General features: G+C 36.1%; 1 protein-coding gene across 2 annotated transcripts; it reads right to left on the bottom strand.

Moving 5' to 3' along the window:
* Positions 1-4,719: 4,719 nt before the first annotated feature.
* Positions 4,720-14,877, bottom strand: LOC129271451 (uncharacterized). Of its 2 annotated transcripts, none has more exons than XM_054908801.2 (4): positions 14,657-14,877; positions 10,111-10,308; positions 7,422-7,618; positions 4,720-6,636 (listed from the first exon to the last, which is right to left on the bottom strand). In XM_054908801.2, the coding sequence occupies exons 2-4, from the start codon at positions 10,269-10,271 to the stop codon at positions 6,563-6,565; spliced, it is 432 nt and encodes a 143-aa protein (XP_054764776.2). In that variant the 5' UTR covers positions 10,272-10,308; positions 14,657-14,877; the 3' UTR covers positions 4,720-6,562. The 2 variants fall into 2 exon arrangements, with proteins under 2 accessions (XP_054764776.2, XP_063962747.1); XM_064106677.1 differs by lacking the exon at positions 14,657-14,877 and adding an exon at positions 10,502-10,718.
* Between the last annotated feature and the right edge of the window lie 4,954 nt (positions 14,878-19,831).

Genomic DNA, 19,831 nt, shown 5'->3' on the forward strand with positions numbered 1-19,831 from the left:
GTACGATCCAATTAATTCCTCTACAATTTATTTTGAAATAAAAAAGTCATTTTTTATGGTTTATGACGGTTTTTAAATGTGTTCTCATTGAATGTTTAAATGAATCTTTGTACCTCAAGTCAAATCCACCAAGCAAATAGTTGACTAAAAAGAGAAAATTCGAAGACGTATGGCTCTGAAACCTGAAAAGATAACGAAATAAGATGCAAATTTTAAAAAGCCAGCAACGGCAGCATCTAGAATCATTGTGTGCTCGAAGTGTTTCTCTTTACATGCATTGTTTTCTTTACAAACCAGTTTACATTTCCAAAAATTAATTTTTGTTTTACATTGATTTTCATAGTTTAGATGGATCGGATCAATTACTCTTCGTAAAGCGCAATGCCACGCGATTTTTTAACGAATCGCATTTTGCATTTATGTGACATTCCCAAGAAGCAACATTGTTTTTTTTTTATGTTAGGCATAATGTTAGGAATAACAAAATCATAATTTGGTTTATCGGCGAGCCCTGTGTTCGGGATAAATTCCAAATCGGCTCCAAGTCGCAGGAGATATGAGACGTCATTACGATTTGAAACTGATTTTGCTTTTATTCCTCTAGGGAAGCTCGGACTTGACTGAATTCGATTTGAGTAGTCCTATCCCGATTCTGAATTCTGATTTCTCAGATTTTATTGGTTGGATTGTTCATATCAATTTTTTTTTGCAATTTCTTTGAAATTCCTATCGCAACGAATCGCACTGTGTGTATACACCGGGCTTAAGACGTGCATGGCCCCGGTCGCACTTCTCATGGCACACAAAAATGTTGGGCAACATACTGTCCAATGTGTTGGGTATCCTGGGCAATCATTATCCAATTGAGCAAATGTATTACCCGATTATCAGTTTTTGTTCCCCAATATGGGCAGATTTTAACCAATAGTAGTGTGGACAGTATGTTGCCCGGGACTGGTTTAAAGTTGGGCATTTTTGCCCAACTATTTTAAAGGTAAATGCTAGTTTTGGTAACGATATCAAAATGATTCGGGTAGAGCGTCGGGCCCGACGCTCAAAGCAATAATTATACACTGTCCCACGTGCGCTTATCTGTGTTGGGGAAGTTCAGTCTGAACATTTTTTCAGCGTAGATTTCAAGATTTCACAAAGTTCAGTTTATGTAACTGTACCAGATCTAGATCATCGATGATATACTGACAATTAAGCCTGGTTTTACAGACTTTCTCATGAAATCAGTGTTTACTGCAACTACTGGAATTTCTCTTTAAGAGTGTGCATGAAAGCTTTACAATTCGATAAATGCCATATTACATGTAAATGGTAAAGTAGAAAGGTATGTCATTAGTTCCCTCGATTGCACAATTATTGCGAATGAAATTGCAATGGCATAATATTCTTCTTTTGCTTCCGACTTTCATGATATCATTTTTATTTTTCTCAATTTGTTCATATTAACATTTAGGTGGTGCTCTTGGCATGTAAATCTGTAAAATGATTTATAATTTCTGATAAATGGCGTTTAGAGTCTACGCGACATGATTGGCGATCTCTTTGGGTGGATTTTTGTCAAATTCCAGTGATTTTGTCTCATTCCTTTATTTTCATTATGTGAACACAATTCGGTCATGTCTTAAAGCCGTAAGTCAGTGTGCTATTCGTTTCACGGTAAAAAAAAAAAAATATATATATATATATATATATATGCCATCTCGAATTTCTCCGCGATAGTTTCTTTTCTCAAGCGTGGATGGAGATCCCGTTTAATATAATCATCCTACATGATAAATCAGTCAGTACACCGATTTTGGCTGGAGGTAACAAAAGTGCAAAGCATTATACAGATGAGACGTTATTTATCGTTATTATTTTTTAACGGTCGCACGCGTCCCTCCCGTGGCCCATGACTGTCACTCTCGATCCACTGCCACAATATCTTCTTTCCCATCCCACTCTACTAGTTTCCTGCTCCTCACCCCCCCCCTCCTTATTCTTCATCCAGTACCCCTTTAACTTTTGACCCCCCCCCCCCGGCCCGTCTCTCTCCCACTTAATATGTGTGTGTGTGTGTGTGTCTGTCTGTCTGTCTGTCCCCCCCCCCCCCCGATGTTTATCTGTCTGTCTCTTTCTTCCTCTTTCTCTATCTCTCTCTCTCTCTATCTATCTCTCTCTCTCTCTCTATCCTCTCCTAAACCAGTTGCCTTTTTATTTACACCCCTCCCCCTTCTCACTCTGCTCGTCCACATCGCCCTTCTCCGAGTTCACGTTCTCTCTGACCTTGGTGTCATATGGGACCTATTTTTAGAATGTAATTCATATATTGGACGGAAATAGAACTGTTGAAATTAAATCTTATCTCGAAAAAAATTTCCTCCGGAAGTTGTCAATTTTAAGAAGACGAATGAAATGGGACAAAAGATTTTGGACACAAATGGAACAAAGTAATTTTGATATAGATACATGCAAAGGTACAGATAAAACAAATCAGTAGAGATTTTCATAAAACTTCTTGTACGATATTTTCACCCACTCAGGGGGGATATTTTAAATTTCTTAAAGGTCACGTCCACCCCAGAAAATGTTTATTTGAATAAATAGAGAAAAATCACACAAGCATAACGCAAAAAAACTTCATCAAAATCGGACTTAAAATAGGAAAGTTATGATATTTTAAAGTTTAGCTTATTTTTCACACAACAGTTATATGCACAACTCAGTGACATGCAAATGAGAGAGTTAATGATGTCTACCAATCACTATTTCTTTTGTTTTTTATTTTTTGAATTATACAATATTTGATTCGTTTTTTTTTTCTTGCTTTTTGAAATAAATAAATGTTTCAATTTTTACAGATTTGACATTAAGGACCAACTATATTATAAAATGTTAAAACAATGGTAATACCAAATTTTCAACATGGCCCTGGGAAGCGGGGGTGCTGGGGATGCTGAAGCACCCAAAAAAAAGTTAATTGGGGGTGCTGCGTGTATCATTCTCCATAGGCAGAACCCCATGTATTCTAGAAGATGTGTAGAAATAGAAAAAAACCCAAAATTACCATTATTTTGCAGTGGAACGTGAAACCCCTCCCCCCCTTTGTTTCTTTTCAAATATCTCGGGACTAATTTGACTTTCATTCTTTTTTTTCCTTTTTTTTTTGCTTTTCAAATTTACATCAGCACTGTACTGTATAATAAAATAAGAAAAAAAATAAGAATATTTCATACAATAAAATACAAACGAAATAGTGAGTGGATGACGTCATTACTCTCTTCACTTACATGTACATACCAACCAGGATGTGCATATAACTGTTTTGTGAAATTAAGTCAAACTTTAATGTCATAACTTTCCTAATTTGCATCCAAGACCAATTGTGATGAAATTTTCAGTGTTATGCTCGTTTGATTTTTTTTTCTCATTTTATTCAAATCAAAGTTATGTTGGGGTGGACTTGTCCTTTAAAGGGATATATATTTAATTTCACTGACGGGGAGCAGCTTCAATGAATATTGTCATGATATTCCATGAAAATATTTATTTCATGGGAAAATTACCCTTATTAGTCTAATCCATAATACCTTCTTAATCTTAGGCAGCATTTCCCGCCTTTTTTGTATTTTGGGGGGTTTTGTTTTGCTTTGTTTTCGGTCTCTTTTTTTTTTCATGTTCAAATTGAAAATCATGAAGAGTATATTATGCGTTACAGTTCCTCTGTAGTAATAATAATAATTCAGCGGATTTTGGTAATACTCAAATTTTAATCTTTAAGTGTTTGAAATGTGTGATAAAATGTGTAACTGTTCAAAAGTGCCTTGAGAGAAAAAAAAAATTAGGCACTTTAACATTGATTGTCAAATTGGACAGGCCAAGATGCGTGGACGGGGCACAGACTTGACTCTCCCCAAGTTGCCGATTTGCGGATTGATCTCTATAGTGAAAAGTTCATTACTGCTAATTCTGATACTCCGATTTTCTGTTTCTCCCAAAACCAAATCTGGAATTTATGGCCACTTTTCCCCTTCAGCATTATTAATCTCAATCATCTAAACGGTATTTTTGCTTTTTCGTATATCAATTCATATTTTGACCAAATGCAAGTTCCTCAAAGTTATCAATTCCGGATATTTCATAAAGATAATCGGAACAGCTACAGTATATGATTTCGAAGTGTTTCCATATTAAGAAGAGAAGAAACACAAAAACTTGACATTTTGCCATTATGTTTAGAAAATATAAATAGACTTAACTCTTACAATTATTTATCTTACGTTGTTTTTATTAAAAACGTTCATGACGTAAATCGTTATGTGTACATACACGATGAAAAGAAAAACAAGGAAGTCGCATGGGGCAAAGACGTCTTATTGCTTTAAAGGGTATCTACACCCCCCCCCCCCTCTTCGGGTCACTACCTTTCCCCCTCTCTCTCTCTCTCTCTCTCTATCTCCCTCTCTGTCCACCTCTACCCCCCCCCCTTCTCTTCCTTTCTCTTTCTCCCCTCTCTTTCTCCATCCTCTCTCACACACTCTCCCTCCATCACTCCCCCCTCAAGCTCCTCCCCCTTTTTGCCTCCCCCCGTGTGTGTGAGGGTGTACATGTATGTGTGTTAATAATCCTGATTTTCTATATGTGTATGGCAGTTATAATAACTATGCACATCTTTCCCTCTGACTCCGTTGTAATGTTCGGAAGCAATAAGAATGGGGGAAACGAAAATTGATTTATCGAAGAATTTTATTAAAAAAATCATCATCATTCTAATTATTCCAATTTGTACTTAACGTGCATTTTCATATTTCAATTAAGGTTGCTTACATTGAATACAATAAATATATATACATAAATATCAAGAAACATCATTTCCGTAGTACCATTTACAACAAACAAAAAATAATAGGACTGTTATATGTATCATTGATCATTGCTTATAGGCTTATATCACCTTCATATTTATATATTTGTGTTCTTTTCCTCCATTAGCATGGGTCTTTATTTCAGTATTTTAGGCTTCTTAAAGATCAAGTCAATTAAAAAACATGAACCGGTTTCAAGCAATATCAAACAAGTAGAACAGTACGAATTTCATCGAGATTGGATTTGAAATTGACAAAAATATAGCATGCATGCAAATGTTGAGAACCAATACGATCACAAAATCATATCAAACGTGTGAATTAGTATATACATTTTATCCCAAATATTAATTTTACTTCTCAAAGGACTAAGAGTGGCAAGTCCTCATGGAATGAATAGGAATACTTTGATACAAATGAGGAAGTTTTTTTAAGCAAGTGATAAGGATTTTATTTTTCTCTGGGGCCTAATACGTGTATGGTATGCAAATAAATTATTTTGTTGTCACATAATTGTTTAAAGGATTCCGGTGAGTGGATGCATAATGATACTTAAATATTTTTGAAAATATATTTGATTATTTTTATTTTATGTATAATCTAGATTATAAAGGTCAAAAAGATAGGTCACATAGCAAACGGATATACATTCTTGCAAAGAATTATAAATAATATGCAGTTGCATGGTGACATGATGGGGGCGGGGTTATGCATAAATATTCAAATTTGTAATTGCATATGAAGAAAATGATTTAATTGAAGTAGGGCTAAATCAAAAGCAGCAAATTAGAAAGGATTGTCTACTCCGTATTAGAGAAGGGAATTTTAAGAAAAAATACGAAGGTGTTATTTTATTTTTAAAAGACATTTAAATGGCCGGATATTTTTTCCTTTAAAAATAAAATATTTTTTAAGAATAAACAAATAGGCCTAACCATATTAGTATTTTACCAAATTGACAATAAAGCGACTCGGATTGGACTGTCTCTATTCACTAGGCAATGTCTACAGCGGATGAAATGAAAATAAACTTGGGTGAAAATTAATTCTTGCAATAACGGAAATGATTATACTTAAGTCGGCGATTTGAAGATCTTTTTTTTCGAATTTAACTACAATTCTTTCAGCGATGAGTGAGAAAATATTACATAGAAAATATCAAATATTCATTAATTTTTTAGTAGTTCTGGTGACAAAAATCAATGATCCACTATAAAAGTAAAGCAAATTGTAAAATTTTACTCGTTATTGTGTCAAATGGGAACATGTATTAGTTGGGTAAATTTCATGTCAACTTTCATACACATATATCATTACTAAAGGTTTCCAGAGCATTTGGTTTTATTCTACCCAACAAATATCCTTCTACATCAAATATTGGATAAATATTAATATCTATAGTTTAACGATTGTGCAAGGTGCTCCCATGGATGTATCAAAACTCCGTGGTTTTTCGACGAGTTGTGCAAGAATCTTTGGGATCCATTCTTTCAAAATACTTCGTGTTTGCGTGGTATTTCATTTAACAGGTAGGCCTGCTGTATCTTACAGACACACCAACGAAACTGTATAAATCGATCGATATTATTCTATTTGAAATGATGTAATATCTTTGATCGGTCTGAAGTCGGTTTCGTTGGTGTGACCGTCTGAGATCCCGGGAGAAGCAGACGATATATCGGGACAGTAGTTCCGGTTTCGTCGTTTCAGACAAGCGTAATCGGTTTACTTTGTTCTTTGATCACGTTGACAATCTCAGATATTGATATCCGATCATCGCCTGAATGGTGAGAGAGAAAGAGAGATATGGGGTTAGAGAGTATAATTGATGGGGAGAGAGGGGGAGGGAAACATGAAACTGGGAGGGGGAGAAGAATAAGAAGAATGGGATGAAGAGAAAAGGGGGAACGGGGAATAGAAGAGTCGGGAGAACGAAAAGAACAAAACTAACACCAAAATTAACAATGGCCTTTTCAACTTTTAGAACAATTGAATGTGAACATTTTTAACTGCATGTATGCAACACGTACAACGTTATCCAGAGAGTGTTTGAAAAAGAAAAACCTTAGATTTCCATCTTCATAAAAAACAGAGATGTCGTAATAAAGGAAACTTGACATATAGCGCGTGGGTGGTACTTATTGGATAAATCTAATAAAAAGCGAAATGCATGCACGCACTGAGCTGGTTTAGAAACAATTTATTCGGGCCACAACGGGTGGGGATATCTTTAAAACATATACTATAGCGACGGGGATGGTGATTTTCATGTGGTTTATACGAATGATACTAAAATGATATGCATAATAACGATAACATTGACATTGGTATTAATTATGATGATGATGATGATGAAGACGATGATGATGACGGTGATGAGGATCAATGATGATGAAGAGGAGGAGGATAGTAACAATAATAATAACATGATAACATAATAATACAATCATGATATAATAATAATAATAATAAATGTAATAATAATAATAATATTATGTTCGATTTTTTTTACAGTTGCGTTTGATTGCAACTCATTTAAACGGGTCCAACGTTACTACCACTCACCATCCTTGTCGAAGATGTTTAAAAGCTTCAAAAAATCACGAACTGAATGTCCCTCGCTGATCCAGTCAATGACGGTGACCTCCTCGTCGTCAATGTCCTGTTCAAGCAGGTGAACGAGCTCGTCTGTCAAAATCGACTCCGGGTTCGACGTGGCTATGGTTTCGACATTCCAGTCCATGCCCAACTCGCGCCGAAGTCTGAAACGAAAATTGAGGAAGACGTGATCAAACGTCTGTGTAGGGAACTCACGTTTCGGGAGACGGTCATACCGCAGTCGCACCAACGAAACCGACTCCTAACCGACCGATGGTAATGACATTGAAAATTAACGTACTAGTTTTGATCGGTTGGAGTCGGTTTCATCGGTTTGACTGCATCGTTATGTCTGTCACACCAACGAAACCGACTCCTAACCGACCGATGGTAATGACATTGAAAATTAACGTACTAGTTTTGATCGGTTGGATCCGGTTTCATCGGTTTGACTGCAACATAAATACTGTCACACCAACGAAACCGACTCATAACCGACCTATTGTAATGACATTGAAAATTGACGTACTAGTGTTGATCGGTATGGAGTCGGTTTAATCGGTTTGACTGCAACATAATGTTCTGTCACACCAACGAAACCGACTCCTAACCGACCGATATTAATGACATTGAAAATTAATGTACTAGTTTTGATCGGTCTGGAGTCGGTTTAATCGGTTTGACTGCAACATAATGTTCTGTCACACCAACGAAACCGACTCCGAACCGACCGATGGAAATGACATTGAAAATTAACGTACTAGTTTTGATCGGTTGGATCAGGTTTCATCGGTTTGACTGCAACATATCATACTGTCACACCAACGAAACCGACTCCTAACCGACCGATGGTAATGACATTGAAAATTAACGTACTAGTTTTGATCGGCATGATCGGCCTGGAGTCGGTTTAATCGGTATGATTGCAACATAATGTTCTGTCACACCAACGAAACCGATTCCAAACCGACCGATGATATGCCATTCGAATTAACGTGATATAGCTTTGATCGGTCTGTAGTCGGTTTCGTTGATGAGACTGTACATGTATAATTAGGGAGACGACATCAATGCAAGCATGCATGCTTGAATGTCACTGCATCAGCCAACTATACAAACCTACCTATGGACATACATTGCATTGCTGTGGTTTTTCAATATAGCACACGTATCCACCTTGTTATAGGTGCTCAAGGCGCTCCGATATTACCCCGGCTAAGCTAGTCTACCGATTCTGGTGCTCTCAGCTTTTTTGAGGAATTACTTCCTGCCGGTACCCATTCACTTCACATGGGTAAATGTGGGTAAATTTCTAGCTGATTAAGGAAAACACGCCACGGCTGGGACTCGAACCCACGTCCCTCGGATTGACAGACGAGAGTCTTAACCACTAGACCACGACACCCCCACGTAAACAACAGTACCATTTGTTTTGTTCCCTGAACGAACGCAATTTTGTCTATATAATGTCATTAAAAACCGTGAAGTATTAAGTGTTTTAATCACTCTAAAAAAATAAAAAGGTAAATTCGGCACTTTATGAGCTCTATAATGACTGTCCTTCGGGCTCCTTCGGGTGCTGATTTTCAGCGATAAGGTGTTAAAACCTTTCTAAATCCAGCTATTATTATTAAAACAGCATACGACGCGGTAGATTTAACACCGTAGGTGTTCTTAGCACCCCAAGTTGTAAAGTTCAGCACCCAAAGGCAGCACCCAAAGGCAATTCACAAAGTGTTGAATTTGCCACTTTAATTTTTCAGAGAGTATCCAGCATGCATACGGATTGTTCGCGTGCATTTTTATTTATTTTTCTCTGCTATAGAAGTAACCTGGTGAAGAAGGTCATCCGTTACAGAATGCAATCATCTCATTATGATACTTATTCCGGAAAGATAAACTTTTCATATCTATTTCGATTTCTTACATTAACCATGTTAACAACAATGATAACGATAATATGATTTCTACAGATGCGCCAAATCCACCATGCAAAGTGTTCAGGGCACAATGAAATCAAGCAAAACAAAAATAGATAGACTCATGGTCGATTGAGATTTAACAATATTTCTGACGAAAAAGTAGTTATAATAAAGGTAAAGAATTTCAATGGGGGGTCTTTTTCAGAATCTGTTTACACAAGCAAAACATAGGGTCTTCCTTTGTGTATGTACGACAGTTTCCACTAACAAATATTTCTTATGATTCTCAAAGGGGGGGGCACGGGCCGGATGTGCCCCCGCCTGGATCCGCCACCGATAAATATGCACCCCCCCCCCTCTCGAGAAGACCCATTGAAAGGGAAAAAGGGCATCTATGTTCATTTTGATTGATTTGGCTGTTTGTCTCTGTCCCCTCGATCCCTCCCCAATCATTCTGTAACGTGAAAATAAAAACCTCAAGGCAGTGGGCTTATTGAGTCAACAATTTTGAGGGGCCCAATCATGGCGTATGGAACATGATTCATATCTTAAATATATATATATATATATATATATATTGTGACAGATTTTGATATAATATAAAGAAATAATGAAATATTTTACTTTTTTTTCTCTTTTCCCCCTTTTTTTTCTTGGTCATTAAAATTTGTAGGGTGACCATGGCCCCCAAGCCCCCTATATGTACACCAGTGACTCAAGGAGTGTTATCTTACCTTTGTACGCCAGGTCTACCACCTCTTTGAGGCTTGGGTGTTGTAACATCCGAGCTTCCTTTCGAACCACATGCCTCGGTCAGAGAAGATAACATCGTGGAAAGAAGTGTTGCCGCCAAAATCAGAGAGGCAAAGGCGTTCGTAATCGTCTGATGGTACATGTTTCCTTATTCTTACTCACAAACTAGTCCGGGATATCTGAACATAAGAAGAGAAGATATTGAACGAAATACGACATTAGCTTTGTCGGGTAAAATTGAGTTTTTCTAGCGGTAAAGCAATGCGGTCGGCATCAAGCCATATTCCATACAGCGGAGACAAGTTCAACATCAGCCCTGCCAGCGCGTATGCCACGCACATGTAAATTGATTTATCCCTTGCACAAGCCTGCCTTATTATCCAGGGGCCGTAATCCTTCGGTATCCTTTCACGTGGCGAATGATATATCAATCTTCCAGTCCTCCGCCGCGGCCTGATGGCAAAGAAAAGATGCGGCGGGTTGGTGTCTGACTCCGTGGATGGATAACACACCGAAGCTACATTCCCTTTTATCATCTCCCGGAGTGGGGATGTTGGACTCCCTGGTGAAGGTTTGTAACCTCGGATGCGGGATGTTCAACCGCGAGGAACCCGAGTTATGGTTATGACCATGAACTCCCATTTCTGCTTAGGTCATATTCAATGAACTTCTAAGGAAACGATACATTAAGGGGGGTAGAGTAATTGTAACGCACTCTTCTCCGAAATTGGGTCGAAGCAACTCTATGGGAGAGAGGGGTCAGGATTATTTATGAATGCATTTACCACGACATGCTAATGCTTCCCAGCTATACATAGTACTGTTAGTATTGTGCATTATCATAAAAAGTAAATAAAATATATTATTTTCGAATAGCACTCGCCTCTTATTGATGCCACTTACAGCGATTTTATGACGTCTTACATGTCAAATATCTCTTGATTTATATTCCATTATGGTTCTTACACTGGCGTATCCAGGGGAGGGGCCAAACTGGCCCGTGTCCCCCCCCCCCCCTGAGAGAGGCACAAGTAAAATTTGTAATGTAAAAATGCCTTTAAAACAGAAGTGTGCCCCCCCCCCCCTTTGAAAGTTAATTTTGCTTGTCAAATATTTTCGTGGACGAAATAACCTTAATTTTGGGGGTTAAAAACTTTTTCTTTTGTTTATGCTTATCATTTTATTCCTCGGAAAAATGTGCCCCCCCCCCCCCTTGGAAAATCCTGGATCCGCCCCTTGGTTCTTATTTTCCACGCACATAAATTTGGATGTGTATCGAATTTCAAAGACCGATATGTTGAAGATTTTCGTCGCACATGGGGCTACCAGGACCTGAAATAGAGGATTTAAAGTCCATTCGTTTGACTATATGGATAGCCACATGTCAAGCATGTGACGTAAATTTATTTAACAACAGTTTTTCGATGTATTGTCAATTTTCGTCCCTCAATAATGTTTAATACTGTCTGGAAATTATAAAACTATAAAACTCCTGACCATTGACGCGTGAGAGGAAAATCCTTTTTTTTTTCTCGAAATTTAACCCTCTCCCACCCACCCAAGTAAAAGAAAGAAAAACGAAATGTTGGATTTAAAAAAGTTGGAAATTAAACCGCAAAAACACTTTGTTAAAAAGTTGAAAACACCGGCCTCGGAAAATAATATCCTCTTCAATTTCCTTTTAATCAATTCTGAAATTTCGTTTTTTTTCTCAATCGTTTTTATGTCCTTCAAAATATCATTAACCTATAACACCATCCTATTACTATAGATGAATCATTATGATGTACATATGGTAATCGTTTTTTTTTTTATATAATTATGTTCTAATGCCATCATTCGTTATTCCCAGATATGCGAGAGGTGAGGAGCTCATGATAAAACTCTTGCCAGTTTGAGTGCCCTTCCTTCTTAAAAACAAAGACAACAAAAGGAAAGCCTGACAAAACTGATGTCCAACCGATTATTGTGGCAACTATGCCAGACAAGGGATCAATGTTTTCCCAAACATCAACTTTCAGGGTCTGTTATTTCGTGCTTTTCGAGCAAACGAACAAAATAACGTTTTAAGTTGGGTATAGTTCGAGATCAGATTCCGAATTCCTTTTTAAGATGAATTAAGTGGGGTTTTTTTTAAATAAAACGACTTCTTGTTTTCTATTCTGTTCCAAGGTTACGCCCCCTACAAAGTAATAATATTTCGACCCTTTCCTCGTTTACAATTCATAGAAAAGAAGTCAACAAAAATAGGCCCAGTTAATGATTTGCGGTTTTCTTTAAAAGTAGAGAAAGTTTCGAAACGTACATGTGCATTTGGCTTAGGGGATAAGAGCGAGAATAGCGGATTTATTTTCCATATTTCCATATGCGAAATATGATATCCAGCATCTGTCCGCTAGTCCCAAGCGCTGTTGCGTGAAGAATGATTTGAATCACCTTTTCAGATAAGTTATGTATTAAATCGATAGACATCATTAGGTAAATCAAGTTTTGCTACACTTTCCTAGAAATATCAGGAAAAATATACTTTATGAAATAAAGTTAAGAAAAAGCATGAGTCATGAACGAGTGTTAACTTTCGCACTCACCCCTCCTCCTCTGTCTACCCGTTCCTCTGAATAAATGACGTCACGCGTCAGAAAGAAAGAAGGAAGGAAGGGACGAAGGAAGGAAGGAAGGAACGAAGGAACGAAGGAAGGAAAGAAAGAAAGAAAGAAAGAAAGAAAGAAAGAAAGAAAGAAAGAAAGAAAGAAAGAAAGAAAGAAAGAAAGAAAGAAAGAAAGAAAGAAAGAAAGAAAGAAAGAAAGAAAGAAAGAAAGAAAGAAAGAAAGAAAAAAAGAAAGAAAGAAAGGAAGGAAAGAAGGAAAGAAAGAAAGAAAGAAAGAAAGAAAAATAGATCGATAGATAGATAGATAGAAAGAACGAAATTTCAGATCATTAGCGAGCGAGCAAGAATGAAAGCCCCAAAATATTAAGTATTTATCTTTTCTTACATATTTGTGGTACAATCAGCAAGATATGAATGGGAGATAAAATTTATGATGTTTTGGGATCCCAGTACCCACCCCCCCCCCTCCCCATACCAACACCAGTCTACCGTTATATCATTGGCAATAAATAAACAAAACAAAAACACCTTTCGCAAAATATCGATCGAAAGGTTAGGGATCATGGACATGATTTAGCCTAATCGATATGTCTCTTGTCTCAACTTTTTTCTGTATTCTTCTTTACATACCTTTTATATCAACTCCACAAGCTGTTTTTTTTACTTAACATGCAATGATGGAAAGACTGCTGTCACACCTTAACAGATTAAGCAGAGTACGCCGGCGCTCATTTTGGCAAGCCGTCTTATTTTATCTGGTTATATTTATTGATATCGATATATCAAATTCTTAGTATCAAGAAATTGATTTTTTATATCAAGAAATCGAATTATTTATATCAAGAAATCATTTGTGTTGTTGGAATGGTAATTCTATATGAAAAAAATGAATTGTTAACATCAAGAAATGAGATTACATGATAAAATGGCTTGCCAGAAGTATACGTCAGTAATCATGGTAATGCTGGCTAAATCATTTGAGTGTGACTGTCCCCTCAATACATATGTTTGAACGTTTGGACGTTATGACAACCCTCTGGTTTCCCTTCAATCCTGTTTTCCTTCTGACATGTCTAAAGTTAAGGAAGGAATAAAAAATGTCTGGCCATTTAGTATGAAAAGTGAGACAGCGAAGTCTGAGTAATGGCGTAGTTGTAGGGGCACTGGGGGCGTTAAAGGGGTGGCATTACAATTTTTACGCGAGCCTCTTAAAATATTTAAAATTTAGTTGACAAAAATCACTCATGGTAATCTTTGAAAAGTAGTAGTTCACAATAAACCGTTGTGACAACTTTAAGTACGACAATTGAAAGGTGCACAGTAGTAAAACTATATAGGAAAAATATAAGAGGGAAACATCCTTAGGTGTTAACCCAGTATTGCAATATTGACTTTGAACGTAACAAAATCGTTAAAATAACAGCCAAGGGTGTTATAACAGCACCACTGGGTATTGAACTTACACCATATATACAACACTTGTGTAATGTCTTATAACGTCATAGGCCCGTATTTGAAACTTGGATTTAAATTAATTTCTGGTGTAAAGTTATAGTATAACTATGGTTGGCTAATTGTGACACAACTATTTATTAAGTACTGTTCAAACTATCAGCTTATTTGACTCTCAAATCATTCACAACTGTCTGGGAATGTTAACTCATTTAGTTTTTTTTTTTTTTTTTTTTTTATCATGGGAAAAAAAATAGTAAACATAATAAATATTACACAACATTTCGGATTATTTTGCTTCCAATAATTTTTAGCACAGAGTTAGACCGTGGTCATATTTTAACTGGCCATGGCCTTCACTCCTTAAAGCAGATACGATAATAAAACGAGAGAAACAACTTTTTATAAAAGGGGCATATTGAACCATGTATACCTTTACTCCAGATTAATAAATTTGTTTGAATTACCTTTAAGGCAGGTGGGAGATCTCCAGCTACAGGTCTTGGTAAATTTTGTATCGGACAGGAGGATACCAAACTCTTGGTGGCTATAGTCGGAAAATTGTAGAACAATATAGGCCTTTCTGTTCGATAGGGCTGTCTCAGTTTTGTTCCTCGGTTGTACTGGCTCAACTGTTTCAGTTCCAAAGAATTAGTTATGGATGTGGTGCTTTCCAAAATCTCTATGTGGCTATGGTGACCATTTCATCCTGCTTTATACCCTCTGGCCCGAGCGGATTTCGCAACCCGATTGCAAACTTTTCGGCACTTCAGGCAAGAGCACATGGTAGAATTTGTTATGGTGTAAGGTATTTATAGCGGGGAATCCCCTCAGAGTCATCGCACATGAGGGAAAGTGGAATTTCAAGTACCCTGGAATGAAGTGGATTCATATTTCTCATATTGAGGTCTTCTTTTTCGCTCTTATCAGAGACTTTCCACTTTTTTCTAAACGGAGGCACTCATAATTTCATAATGATATTTTGAGAAAATTACGATTTCATAAGTGATCGATCCCGGTATTTTATCATCATGAATGTTGGTTCCCGTGATGATATGAGTAATTAATCAAGCTTAGGTAAATATCCCAAATTTTGTCACTTTTAATGTTTTTCTTCCCTTTTCTCAGTGATTTTAATAGTTTCTTATAATACTTGATAAGAATTGTGTAATGATCTTTATAATGACATGATTTTATAAGTGACAGGTCTCCCGGTATCATATGAACTAATTTTTAATATATACGATTTCTTCAATCAAGAAGATATTTCCTTTCTGATATTGATGTTAAAAATTGATAAAGAAATGAAATAAACTAATGAATTTAAATGTAATGAATATTACCACAGACCTGAAGAGAAGTCGTTGAAGTCAAAATCTACCCAACCCTCGCATTCTAACATAATTCTGCCAACACATTAGTTTTGATATCTTTTAATGAAATATATATGTTGAAGGTTTGACGACTATTAATAAAAAACAATAATTTTAAAAGTTTTATTATTTGACGCTACATGTTATAGCAGCTGCCCAATTTTCACGAATTCCATGACGACTGAAAATCTGTTTCTCTTAGGATAGCCTAGGGTGTGAAAAGGTGTGTCTATAGTGGTAGATTAATGCATAGGTCAAATATTTTACAATTTTCTGAAAAAAAATTGGAACTTTTTACATTTTTCTCATCACTAGTAGCGTTCCACTTATTATTCTTGAATTGTAAGCGAATAGAAAATAGAGATGCCACTGAAACAGTTTAACTTGAAAGTTCCAAAGCGTTATAATAACCATGTCGGCCTTTTGTTATTTTATAAAATAATAAAAAAAATACAAATTATGTCTGTTTATGATATTGATGGAGTATGAAGCATTGTTATCTGTTATTGTTTTTAATAATTTGATAGACAAGGACTCTTCCGTAGTTTGGAAGCACGGATCATAAGCCTACTGCTAATTTGTGCAACTACTGGAGAGCGGTACTCAGACCTGGTTAGGTTATACCAATTTCGTCTAATATCCACTCGGTCTAACATCACTTCGTCTATCTGGTTAGATGAAGTGTTTAGAAACCAATTTTTCATTTGACAAATTAAACACGACGAGAAAACGAAGTGAAAAAATACCAACTAGGTGTTAGATTAAATGGGAATTGGACTAAGTGGATATCAGACCAAGTGCATTTTTTTTTCAACATAACAAGACCTATTCAGCAAAAGCTGTTTTTTCGATAGGTCCGTGCATAAAAATACAAACATTGAAACTTATATTTCACAACATAACAGCATATAGAGTTAGAACATGAATTAAGATATGAAATATACATGTACATGTCTTTTTCAAGTTGATTTTATGACCTTGGTATATTTTTTATGATGTCGACTTGTTATGATTGTATTTATTTGATTTATATTTTGTTGAAAATGAAATAAATGAAATGAAAAGAAAAAATGAAATGTACATAAAACGTAAAAAATTAAAATTTAAGGATTATGAATTAAAGTAAATTACTAAATGAATTAAAGCAAAGGGATTATGAGTGTAGAGTGTAGCTAGACCAAACGATAATCAGGCCAAATGGGTTTAAAGGACAAGTCCACCCCGACAAAAAGTTGATTTGAATAAAAATAGAAAAATCCAATAATTATAACACCAAAAATTTCATCAAAATCGGCTGTAAAATAAAAAAGTTATGACTAAAAGTTTCGCTTAATTTCACACAACAGTTATATGCACATCCTGGCTGGTATGCAAATGAGGAGACTGATGACGTCATCCACTCACAATTTCTTTTGTATTCTATTACATGAAATATGAAATATTCTAATTTTCTTTGAAATCGAACTTTATTCCTCCTTGAACTTGTGGAATTAACATTGTTTAACATTATGTAGTTCAGTCAAGTTTTACATTATTGTCAATTCTGTATAAATTGAAATATTGTATAATTCAAACAATAAAAAACAAAAGAAATAGTGAGTGATAGAAATCATAGACTTTCGCATTTACATGTCACTGAATTGTGCATATAATGTTTTGAGAAAAATATGCGAAACTTTAAAATGCCATAACTTTCTTATACTTTAAAATGCCATAACTTTCTTATACTAAGGTTTGGTTATTCCGTATTAACAAGGTAACTGATACACTTTGTACATTTTGTAAAGTATCACCAGAAACTCTAGTGCATCTTTTTTATTCTTGCCATGTTGTTAACCAATTTTGGAATAATGTTGGTACACTTTTTGCTTCACTAGATCTTCCTGATTTCCTCTCAGAAAGATATGTTCTTTTTGGTATCTGTAAGCCCCAAATTCCCAGATATATATTTATATTGAACTTTCTGCTCCTGTCAGGTAAACAATATATTTTTAGATGTCGATGTGACGAAACAAAACCTACTCTCCCCCATTTTTGTAACTTTCTTTTATCATTTGAAACTGTTGAACATACCATAGCACAAAGGAAATGCAAATTAGAAAAACATGATGGCAAGTGGGCTATCATTCTGAATACTTTAAAGAGGCGATAAAGCAGAAGGCTGTTTTTGTTATGTTTATTTATTTTTTTATATAGGCCAAGTGCCTGATTTTTTTTGTGTTGTTGTATACAAACATATGTTTTTTTTTATTATATACTATTCTGTATGTTAGACATGTTATTTTATATGCCAACGTCATCTGAACTTTTATATGTGATCCATTATATCATGTATGTTTTGTTATGTATATTTTGATGAAAAGGATCAATAAAACATGAATTACAAAAAAAAAATAACTTTCTTATTTTACATCCGATTTTGATGAAGTTTTCAGCGTTATGCTTGTTAGATTTTTCTATATTTATTCAAATCAAAATTTTTCTGGGGTGGACTTGACCTTTAATCCATTATATCTGTAGACCAAGTGAATATTAAGTTATTTCCCCATCCTGATAACCCTCTTCTTCCAAAGTCTAATCAGGTTCCCTCTTACAAGCCCTTACAAGGTCGTTCAGAGATCCGCCACAACTGGAGTGCCAACGCCATCTGGATAATGAGTGATGATTTCACCATCTTCCTCTGACAAGAAGTGGATTACTCTTCCGTTTCGTCAGGCTTATTGTGGGTTTTCCCCACAATCATTTCACTTTAATCTTAAAGGTCAAGTCCACCCCATAGAAATATTGGTTTAAATAAATAGAGAAAAATCAAACTAGCATAACGCTGAAAATTTCATCAAAATCGCATGTAAAATAAAAAAGTTATGACGTTTTAAAGTTTCGCTTACTTTTCACAAATCAGTGATAAGCACAACTCAGTGACATGCAAATGAGATAGTCGATGATGTCCCTCACTCACTATTTCTTTTGTTTTTTATTGTTTGAATTATGCAATATTTCATTTTTTTAATACATTTCACAATAAGGACCAACTTGGCTGAACCATATAATATTAAACAATGCCAATTCCTCATGTTCAGGGAGGAATTAATCATCATTTCACTTGACTAGAGGAGAAAATTTGAATATAATAAAATACAAAAGAAAAAGTGAGTGGATGACATCATCAGTCTCCTCATTTGCATACCGACAAGGATGTGCATATAACTGTTTTGTGAAATTGAGCGAAACTTTTAGTCATAACTCTCTTATTTTACATCCGATTTGGATGAAAATGCCATTATTATGCTTGTTGGATTGTTCTCTTTTTATTTAAAAACAACGTTTTGTTGGGGTAGACTTTAGCACTGTAATCCTCCTCCAAATGAGAGGTGATGGGTCACACCGCTAATCGTTGCACGAGGTATTGGATTTCAGTAAGTGGGGAATGAGCCCCCAAATTGGGGGGATGGCCAACCTCTCTTCCTTTCCTCTCTTTTTCTCTTTCTCTTTCTGATATCTTCCTCCTTCACCTCCTCCATGATTCATCCATTTTCCTCATCTCTAACGATAGCTTAACCTATATTCGCAATATTTCGAAACTTACTACCCCATCCTCCCCCTGCTCCTCATTCACCACCACCACATCCTCCTCCCCCCCCCCCTCCTCTCCTCCTCGACCTCTTCCTCACCTTTCCTCCCTCTCCTTTCTCTTCCTCCTCCCCTCCCCCCTCTTACTCTCCCCTCCTCCTCTCCTCCTCACTCTTACTTCCTCCTCCTATTCCTCCCCCTCTTCCTCCTCCCCTCCTCCTCTCCTCCTCCTCCTCATCATCATCATCCCCTTTTACTTCCTCCTCCTCCCTCTTACTCCCCCCTCCTCCTCTTCCTCCTCCTCCTCTTCCTCCTCCTCCCCTCTTACTCTCCTCTCCATCTTTTCCTCCTGGAAGATAGTGACATCATAGACTCTTTCATTTTGCATACCACACTTTGTGAGCACTTTTTCAGGAATATAAGCAAAATCTTAAAATGTTATCACTTTATTATGGTAATGAAATTGCCAGTGCAATGCATGTTTTATTTGTCTCTTTTCATTCAATTTAATTTCTTTCAAATGCATGGATGATAGGTATGGATAAAATATAATCACACGAGTCTCAAACTAGACTATAGGAATACGTAAGCCTGGCAATGGTTCTTGAATTCCCCATTTTCGGTGGGTATTCCCCTTCAAAACAATGCTGATTTATAGGAAATGTTTGCGAAAATATATTGACAATTGACACGATTATT

Source organism: Lytechinus pictus, chromosome 11 (genome assembly GCF_037042905.1).
Source record: "Lytechinus pictus isolate F3 Inbred chromosome 11, Lp3.0, whole genome shotgun sequence".
NCBI lineage: Eukaryota > Metazoa > Echinodermata > Echinoidea > Temnopleuroida > Toxopneustidae > Lytechinus > Lytechinus pictus.

Excerpts from the sequence above, each read along its gene's own strand:
- LOC129271451 (XM_054908801.2), bottom strand. The coding sequence starts at position 10,271 with ATGTACCATCAGACGATTACGAACGCCTTTGCCTCTCTGATTTTGGCG. Across the intron at positions 7,619-10,110 it reads GGTAGACCTGGCGTACAAAG|ACTTCGGCGCGAGTTGGGCA; the intron begins GTAAGATAACAC and ends TTTTCGTTTCAG. Across the intron at positions 6,637-7,421 it reads AAACATCTTCGACAAGGATG|GCGATGATCGGATATCAATA; the intron begins GTGAGTGGTAGT and ends CTCACCATTCAG.